General features: G+C 40.0%; 1 protein-coding gene across 1 annotated transcript in view; it reads right to left on the bottom strand.

Annotated features, from left to right (window-relative positions):
* The window catches only part of LOC106879930 (ubiquitin carboxyl-terminal hydrolase 19), a 187,638-nt gene extending 185,812 nt beyond the window's left edge, over positions 1-1,826 (bottom strand). Inside the window, exon 1 of the mRNA XM_089345165.1 lies at positions 574-1,826. Coding sequence (XP_089201291.1) covers positions 574-1,345 — 772 coding nt within the window. The 5' untranslated portion in view covers positions 1,346-1,826. The remainder of the gene's footprint in view (positions 1-573) is intronic.
* Between the last annotated feature and the right edge of the window lie 8,561 nt (positions 1,827-10,387).

Genomic DNA, 10,387 nt, shown 5'->3' on the forward strand with positions numbered 1-10,387 from the left:
ATATAATATGTAGATATATACATATACTTATATATGTATATACACATACATATATACAGACATGCATATACATACATACATACATATATACACACACATGTACATATATATATATATATAGACATACATAGATATACACACACACACATATATATATATATATATATATATATATATATATATATATATATACACACATAGACATGCATATGCATTATACCCTCATGTGTATATATAGAGACATATAATACAGATATATATACATACACATTTAAGCAAGCACATACCTACCCATAATTATATATATATATATATATATATATTCATATTTAAATGGCTTATAAACACCTTTCTCGCTGCAATATTTATATATATATATATATATATATATACCTTCACACAATTACAGGTATGTATGTTTATGTATATGACGAGGTAGCCAAACCTGGAGCGCCTATTATAGATTTTTTAAAAATAGATTTGCTCAATAAACAATATTTTGAACCAGAACCAGAAAGTGAACCTGAAATCCGTGGATAATATGGGTCTATAATAACCGCTAGGCTTACTCACGTTTGTAAAGCAGACCGGATCCGTCCCGGGAACTGTCCATTTCCTTCTTGCGTTTGGCCAGGCTGAGTGAAGAGGCCGTTGTGAGTTCGATCCTGCTTGAGGTCGTAGTTCCGGAAGGCGCCGCTATGGTTACTCTGGAGGAGGAGGACGACGTTGACAACGTTGTTGATGCCGATGATGATGTTGATGATAGCGGTAGTGGTGATAGTAGTGTTCTCGATGTCGTTGCTGCTGCTGCTGCTGCTGTTGCTGGAGACGACGGCGTCGGCGCGAGCGACGGAAGAGATTCGGTAGGAGGAGACGGATGAGACGACGGGAGTAGTGCTGCTGCTGCTACTGCCGTTGGTGACGGCGAAGGTGGTAATAAACCGTGAGTAACAGGAAGAGTAGTTGTGGTAGTGGTGATTGTGGTTACGGTGGTGATAATACTGCTGCTGCTGGTGTTGTTGGTAAGCGACGTGGCGGGGGCGGTGGTGGTAGCGACGGCATTGCTACTGCTGCTACCACCGTCTCTGGCCAGGGCGGCTGCGGTGGAAGAGGTGGAGTCCGTTATGCCGTGCTGCAAAGGAGGAGACGCAGCCGCTGCTGCCACTTCCGCCTCTTCCATCATCATCATGGTCGTTCCCGCCACTTGACCGTCTGGCTTGAGAGGCTGCTGCTGCTGATGATGGTGATGGTAGTGGTGGTGATGGCGGCCATGACCGCCGCCGCCTCCACCACTACCGACGTCGTCGCCGCCGCCGCTACCGCTGCTGCTGCTGCCTGTGGCCATTATGACAGTGTTGTTGGTGCCATACACGCTACAAGCGTGCCGCCTCTTGCGACGACGTCGAGAGAGAGTCTGATCTATGTTTGCCTCTTTGATAATCTCCTTGGTCTTCGTCGTCTTCTCCTGCTTTCTCTTCCACAAACAAGACAAAACAAATCTAAAAGATACGGCTTTCACCTAATCTAAGATTCTTTCTGTACTCTCGAACCAAAATCATATATATACATGTGCGATCTGTGTCTCAAATATGTGTTGTAGATGGAAAGAAGCAAAAAAAAAAAGAAAGAAATAAAAGCTCGGCTACGACTAGCTTAGAGGGGGTTTCGAATCCAACGTACGGACGACACCAACGAAACGGAAAGTGAGTGGTGGTACTGAGAATAGTGGTAGCGGGAGGTGGAAGAATGAAAGAGCATGTTTTGGTGTTAGTGAGAGTAGACAAGAAGAGAACAAGAGGCGTTAGTTTTTCTTTTCTTTACCTCCCCCTCTCTCTATTTGTTTCGTTATCTTCCCCCTCTCTATAAATAAATTTATGTGTGTGTTTCCTTATCTCTCCCCTTGCCTCTCTATTTGTTTCCTTGTCTGCAGTGGTGATAGTAAGAGTAGATAAGATGAGAGCGGGCTGCAGTTATCTTTCCTTTCCTCTATTAATTTTCTTTTACTTCTCCCGATTGGCTTTCTGTGGTGGTGATAGTAAGAGTAGAGCAGCTAAGAGCGGGTTGTGTGTCTCTTTCCTCTCACCCATTGACATTCTCTTGATTTTTCTTTTTACCCCTCCTTATTACCCTTTCCTCCTCCTCTGCCCTTCTGTGGTAATAGTAACAGTAGAGAAGATTAAAGCTGGCTGCGTTTATCTTTCCTCTCATTCATTTACCCTCTGTTAATTTTCTTCTACCCTTGCTTATTAGCTTTATTGTCTCTCTTCTGTCTGTTAGTCTGCGGTGGTGATAGTAAAAGTAGACCAGATGAAAGCGGGCTGCCTTTATCTTTCCTCTCATTCATTGACATTTTGTTTATTTTCTTCTTAGCTTCATTCTCCTCCTCCTTCTCTCAGATGGTCGTAGTGAGAGTAGTGCCTACGAAACTAGGTTGTCTTTACTGCTCCTCTCACCGACACTCTCTTGCGTTTCCTGATTCATCTTCCTCCTCCTCTCTCTTTCTATGTTGTGGTGGTCGTAATAGTGAGAGTAGAATAATCTAGAGCAGGATATGCTTTCTTCTCCTCTTACTGACACCCTTCTCTTTGTTGATCTCCTACTCTCTTTAAGTCTCTCTTTTTCTCTAATGTGTCTGTCTCTTTCTTCTCTTTGTTACTGGTTGTAAGAGGAAAGACACTGTTTTTTTATCACTCTCTGCTTCTGCTTTGTCTCTTTCTCTCTCTTACACTTCATAAGAGTGAGAGGAAGACCATAGTTCTCCTCCTACTGACACACTTTTCTCTTCTTACTCAACTTTTACTCTTTTCTTTTTCGAATATGGTTACGTTAAAAAGGCATGGATGTAAATAGTAGTAGGAGGACACTCTTACTCTATTTCTATTCGCCCTCTCTCTCTCTCTCTCTCCCTCTTTGTCACATCCTCCTACTATGGTTATGTGACTAACATACTGAAAAGGAGAAGCGAAAACAGGTCTGACGTTAAGGACATAATGGGGCCAAGGGGTGTCTATTTAATTAAACCTATTATATGAATTATCAAATTTGGACGGACGATAGGGGTACAGTCAACTCTAGTGGGATTTATAGACTATCACCAGTAAGGTTTTGTTTTTACGCGTGAACAGATAAAATTTAATGATTCTAACCTCGGTAAGGTTAGATATTTCAAGGAAAGGGGGAAGTCATTTTAAAAGTGAAGTTAGTTTCGTCTTGGCGTAGTGGAGAAAAATTTCATTTGGTAATTAATAAATAGCTTTTGTATTTAGATAATGTACTGACAGAATAGTCTCAGTGAGCTTCAGGGAGAATACTTTAAGATATCTTTTTCTTTGTTCGGCACTTCAGAGTTCAAATTCTGCCGAGGTTTACTTTACTTTTTCAACTATTCGGGGTTGATAGATTAATTACCAGTCAAATTTTGAGATAGATTCTTTGTCTCAATCTCTCAAAATTGGTTTACCAACAAGATAAAAGGGGGGAAAAGACTCGGAAAAATGTGACAGGAATCCATATTTATTTTCTCCTACGAAAATTCCATAATGAGTAATATGAAGTTGTCATAAAAATCCTTTGGAAATTGGTCGACCTAATAACTATTTCGGATCTTTTTTAAAACGGGGGCCACATTTTTCATTAATGTTTTACGTAGTGTTTTTGGTACCGAAAGACTTTCAAACTTCGTATACTTATCTATTTTGTGTTATAGAACAGAAAAATATTTTTGTATTCGAATTTATTTCATGTAAAAAATTGTCTTATTTCGATAATTTCAACCAATCACTGACAAGTATTCAGTTGTTTATATTTACTCCTTTGGCTGATTAAGCGGTGTAAAGCGTATTTAATTTCCATAGCTTCGTTTTGCTTTTTTCTTTTTAAATTTGCTGTTTTACCCTAACCCTAACCCTAACCCTATCACCGATAGAATTGTTTCAGAATCGTTTGTTTATGTAGTCGGCACTTAATGTATATGGGCTGAATAGACGTCAGTGATTGGTTGAAATTACAGAAATACGACAACTTTAACATGGAATAACTTAGGGATTTCTTCTTTTTTAAGAAGACTAAGAGAAAAAGATGTTTTATATAACACATTCTACCAGTGCTCCAAGTTTCAAAGTGTTTCGTTAATGAAAAATGTGGCCCCCGTTTTAAAAAAGATCCACTGTTTCTACTATAGGCACAAGGCCGGAAAGTTTTGGTGGGGAAGGGTCTAGTCGATTATATCGTCCCCAGTACTAAACTTGTACTAATTTCATCGACCCTCCCTCCCCACAAGGATGAGAGCGAAGTTGACCTCGACGGAAATTCGTAGACCAAATAACAAAGGAATTTTTTTTTACTTGCTGGGTCTTGAAGAAAGACCAATACCCATAGCCATTGCAGGCCCTCCCAGATGTCATCTCTATTTTCAAATCACTGCAGGTGATCACTTAAGGGAAAGACATGAGGAGAGAGGGAACTCCAGGAAGCCACCATCCTCAGAAGGAAGGGTTGGGCATATTGATTAATGTAGGGCCTGACAGGGTGGGATCAAGAGTGATGAGAAGAGGACAAAGGTAGGGTAAGAACCCCTGAATATAAATGGCATGAGCCCAGCTGGCTCCAACAAGCAAATTCCCCTTTTAGTAGTAAGTAGAAGTAAAAAGATGAGACAGTAGAGAGATGGCTGTGGGCCAGAAGTCTGTAGCAGGAATATTTAGCTATCAGATCACTATATCTGATGTTGTAATTGGCTAGAATATTACCAACATCATTGAAAAAATTTGACCAATTAAGACTTCACCTGGAATCAGCTCCAGCAACAATTTCATCTTATAGCATGTTTCTAACCATTACTGTGTATATATATTCAGCATATCTTAGCTAATACAAAGAGATGGCAGATAGACAGTGAAAAGACAGTAGGTAGCAGCAGACCCAAGCTGACAGCACAAAGGCAATGAACAGGTGGTGAACAAGAGACATTAGAAGACAGTAGCATGACCAAAAGCTAACCACATTTTAACTGATGCTAAAATTGTACCAATCCAAACTCTATTGCTGTTTCTATAGCCAGATGCCTTTATAGGAAAGTTGGTTATACATCATTAGATGTATACCTGACTTTCCTATATGAAATTAAGAAATATAAACGGAACGCTGAACTCCAGACTATCAACTTAAACAACATTTATTCAGGTGGTAAATATATACATCTTTAGCTCTTGTTGTTACAGCTTCTGTGTGTGTGAGCATAGTTGTTGGGACGTTGTTATGTAGATGTAAGTGAGCTGTCTAGCGTAAGTCCGAAAGATGGAGAGTGACAGCTAAACACGTCCATGCTCTATTGCTGGCCAGCAAGAAAGAGACTGTCTCCAGGTTGGAATGTTGGAGACACTGCTTGACACGTCCATGCTCATGGCCGGCCGACCGAGAAAGAGAATGAATTGAGCGGGAACGCTTGGTTGTTTAATTCCACGCATGCGTGAGACTACGCATGCGCACGGCGTTACTACACCTTTCTTGTTACCAACCATAACATATTTCCAAATAAGATTATATTTCTCTATGACCACACATGTTTTCAAGGAAGATCGGGAACAAAGGACACTACCTGCATGACAAAGACATTTGTTTCCAACTAGCACACAAAATTGAAGAAAGAAATTAATCTCCAAAATTTATAACTGTTTTGTCGTTTGTGGTAATGACACCATTTTTTTGTTTGTTTTTTGGTGATGAAAAGAATTACTGCTGGTCTATCAAACATCTCAACAGATATCAGTTCTTTTTCTTTGTAACAAGTCCATTAGGTGCTTTATTGTTGGATGACAACTGTGTGGATATGATCTAGGATCTGTGTGTACAGCAGCAGCAATGCCTCAAATGTAAGGGTAATACTCTGTTGTCAGACCTCACCTGAGCTTTGTAGTGAATTAATAATTGTTGGAATCTGAACAGAACTAATATCCAATGTGCCATGTAAGAAGCACTGGTGATTCCAGTTATTTCACACTACTCCAGTCTACTCTGTTAGCAAAAATGAGTTGCACCTGTAATTTAAAGGGCCAGCCTTGTTACATTCTGTGTCACAATGAATCTCCCTGAGAACTACATTAAGGGTTCAAGTGTTTGTGGAATGCTTAGCCACTTGCATGTTAATTTCATGAGTAGGCTGTCCCACTGGTGATGGTACCACATAAACAGAACTAGTGATAGAACCATGTAAAAAGCACTGGTAATGGTGCCATGTAAAAATCACAGGTGATGGTGTCGCATAAAAAGCACTGGTGCTAGTTCCACATAAAAAAAACACTCATTATGGTGCCACATAAAAAGCACTGGGGATGGTGCCATATAAAAAGCACCCAGTACACTTCTTATAATGGCTGGCATCAGGAAGAGCATCCAACTGTAATAACCAAGCCAAAAATAGACTATGAAACCTGGTGCAGACCCTGATCCTGCCAACTGATGTCTAGCCATCCAACCCATGCCAGTATGGAAAACAGACATTAAATGATGATGATGATGATGATGATGATCTGAGGTAACACTTCTGGACATGAAGTGAAAAGCCAATGGTTGGTATATGGACTGAGTACTGCTCATGGTTATAGGAAAGGTTGTGGAAGGCAAAAATAAGATGATTTGGCTGTTTGGGTACAGCTGACTGAGCAATTTGGATGCTAGAAGGTCAAACCAGTTTTATCCAGCCCAAATAGTCTACCAGTTTTATTTATGTTCAAACTGATCAAATTTGGCCTCTTGCACCTACCTAACAATGTCATTCTAAAGTAATACAATCTCATCATTGAAATCTCCTGAAAGCTATGAGATAATGCAGGATTAATTTTAAAGAATGGGAATAAATAAAACTGAACAATCTGAATGCTAAAGGTCTAAATACAAATATCTTCATACACAAACACCCTTCATTAATACTCTCCCCCTAGCTGAAGAAGGTTTTTGTCTTGCAAGTTACCCAGTGTCCGGCCCAGGGTCAGTGCCACATAGAAAGCACCTGTGCTGGTGCCATGTAAAAAATCTCCCAGTATGCTCTGTAAAGTGGTTGGCATCTTGTCATAGAAACTGTGCCAAAACACATCACTAGAACGTGGTGCAGCTCTCTGATTTGCCAACTCTAGCCAAACCATACAACCCATGCTGGCATGGAAAACAGATGATAATGAGATGAGGATGATGAGATGAGGATGATGATAAACAGAGATGGAGAGGATGGAAAGAACATGACAGATATTTAAACTAGAGAAACATTGAGCTGTCTGATGGCAAAATGGGCTAGTGTCAAACTAGCAATGCCAAATAATAAATGATGTCAAAACGGCTGTGCCAAGACATCCCATACCTTCAGAAGGTGATGGCAGGTAGGTTGTTGATGTATATAAGCATGTGGGTGCCAAAATTGGGTGACCAAACTAGGTCTTGTGATACATCAGAGATTGTAGAATGTGTATCTAAAGAAGTCTGCCAGCACACACTATGATAACAGTGTCCATGAGGGTTCAAGTTGATCCAATCAATGAAACAACCTGCTTGTGAAATTAACATGCATATGGTTGAACACTGCACAAACACTTGTATCCTTAATGTAGCTTTCAGGTAGATTCAGCATGACAAAGAATGTGACAAGACTGGCCCTTTGAAATACAGGTACAATTAATATTTTCCACCTGAGTGGAATGGAGCAATGTGAGATGAAGTGTCATGCTCAAGGACTCAATGTGCCACAGGGAATCAAACTCATGATCTTACAATCTTTAGCTAAATACTATAAACAGTTAGCTACATGCCTTCAACATGAAGCTATTTATCAGCCAGATGAGAGCTTAGTGGAAACTATAATCATTTGATTTTGATAGGGGTTCATGAACCAGATACTTTCTCATTTAAGTTTTGTTAATGTTAAATCTACCCCAGTTAAGTGCAATAGCACTTTTTTCTCCAAATTTTTCAAAGCAACATTTAATAACCCTATAAAAATATCCTAAATGTGAATGGAACTATAACAGAAGGATAATTATAACTTTTATTCTTTGAGAGTTGATAAAATAAAGTAGCAGTGAAATACTGGGGTAGATTTAATACTCCTATAAAACATTTGTAGTGAGGCACAAAGAAGCCAGCACCATTTTGAAACAGCGAGATCTCGTCTGCAACTATTGCCATATGCGAAACAAAAATGAGATCTCGCTTGCAACCATTATTTAAGGAAAAGACAACAACATTCTTCTCACGCTGATGCCAAGCAAGACTTTGAAGCCAGGAACTCACAGCAGACTTTTGTCCTACTGTGATACCACATGCATTATCTCCAGAGGTTATTGAACCTCATGATTATGGTTATTGAAAGCAAACCCCTTGTACAAAGCACCTGTGAATAAACAATTATTTGAATTTACTCTGCCTGAGAACTTCATTCTTTGTATTTCCAGCTCCTTGAATCAACAGAATAATTATAATGGAAGCAGAAGATACTTCAAAGGTATCATAAAAACCTTCCTTCCATTATAAAATGGTGACCCCCAGTCTAAAAGGATTTTCAGCAGCCAAAAGTTTCAATTGTTATTAAAATTGCTCACCCAAACGAAGAACTTAGTTTCTAAATGCAGCAACAAGAGGATATATTTCAAGCAAGCCAGCCATCAACTTCGCAGCCCAAGTTTAAATATGTAAGTTGTGCTATCGTTACAATTCCTAAAAGAATGAGCTTCACATGTGGACGACTTCCCACCTTATCTTCCAGTTGTTGAATGTTGTAGATATTCCCACTAGCCAGTCACTTCTCTGTGCTGCACCTTGTGTCTTTCTATGTTCATGTGTTCGCTCTACCTCTAAACAGAAAAGCAGTACAAACTTATACACACGAATGAACAAAAGAGAACTGCAAATTCGTCTCCTGCTTGTTTTCCCCTGAGGTACCACGCTCTGTAGATGAAGTAAACAAATGATGCTATGTTGAGAAATGACAAAAACTGCTAGGAACGAGCCGGTAAACTTGTAATGACGAGATTGTTTCCTACCATTTCGTTTTCGCCATTTTTCCTGTTCAAGCCTACAGCCATCGTTCCTGTCTACCACCATGTTCTGATGCCTTACATGTTGTCAGAGACAGAAAACCGATTTCTGATGCCATCTTGAAAAAAAACACGGAACAAATATTTTTTTCAGCAGACTGTAACAGGTTTGACAACTAAAAAAAAAAAAATTTTTTTTTCCCTTTCAGCACAGTATAAAAGATCAAAAATTTTGTTAAGAAAATTTTTTTCTGCACACGCATTTATTATTCCAACAACACTTTTGTTGATTCTTTGGTCCTTTTCTCTGTGAGAGTTTTGTACATTCCCATACTTTTTTTTCCTTTTTCCTTTCTTTCCTCTGAAAAAAGAAGAGTCTTCCCAGCTTGCCCACGTACTCTAGTGACGTCACACTTTGGTTTGCTCAATTGGATGCATATTTTTTCACCCATGCTGTGCCTCACCAACAGCAACTGAACCTTTTGTACTGTGGAATGCCTTCACCTCTTGCACGCTCAGTGAAAGATCTCATCACTGACCCACATCCGGATGCAACTTATGCATCCATCAAATCCGAGGTCCTCTGTTGGAACATACAGTCTGTGGAAAGTAAATTCCGGACACTGATGCAGGATGAACACCTGGGAGATAGGACACCGTTTGAGTTTCTTCGTTGGTTGCGAGAACTCAGCGACACTCCACTTGAGGACAATCCTCTGCTAAGGAAATTGTTTTTCTCTCGTCTACCACCGAATGTCCAATCGATACTGGCCACCATGGTCAACTCCAATTTGCTCAGTCAGATAGCTACCATGGCGGACAAGATCATAGCGTTTACTGTGCAGCCTGCACCTCACCATACTTGTTCAGACCCTGTAGTAGCTTCCTCTACTACTACAGAGTCTCCTGCCTCGTCACATGACGACATTTTGGAGTGAGTTGATGCATTAACATGTCACATGGACACACTGTGGTGAGAACACGCCAGCTCTCGTCGTTCTCACAGCAGAAACTGTTCTAAGCCACGTTCATCTAGTTTTGCTCCAACGGTTTCCAATCTCTGCTGGTACCATGCCAGATTTAAGGACAAAGCCCATTGATGCATCCAGCCTTGTTCATTCAAGCTCTCGGGAAACTAGTTGCGGAAGATTTAGGCACGTTAAAATTTCTTCTCGCAATTTTTCATTTCATTGTGCATTCTTTGTTAAGGGTCGTGTGTCTAACAAATTGTTCATGGTTGACAGCTGTTCTATTTGGCCTTTGCATCTTACTTCAGGCAAGCCAAAGCAATCTGCCATTAACCTGCAGGTGGTGAATCTACCCCTGATAAAAACTTACAGTCAGGTCTCATTAAACCTAAATCTCAA

The sequence above is a fragment of the Octopus bimaculoides genome, chromosome 29, assembly GCF_046866305.1.
Source record: "Octopus bimaculoides isolate indiv1 chromosome 29, ASM4686630v1, whole genome shotgun sequence".
NCBI lineage: Eukaryota > Metazoa > Mollusca > Cephalopoda > Octopoda > Octopodidae > Octopus > Octopus bimaculoides.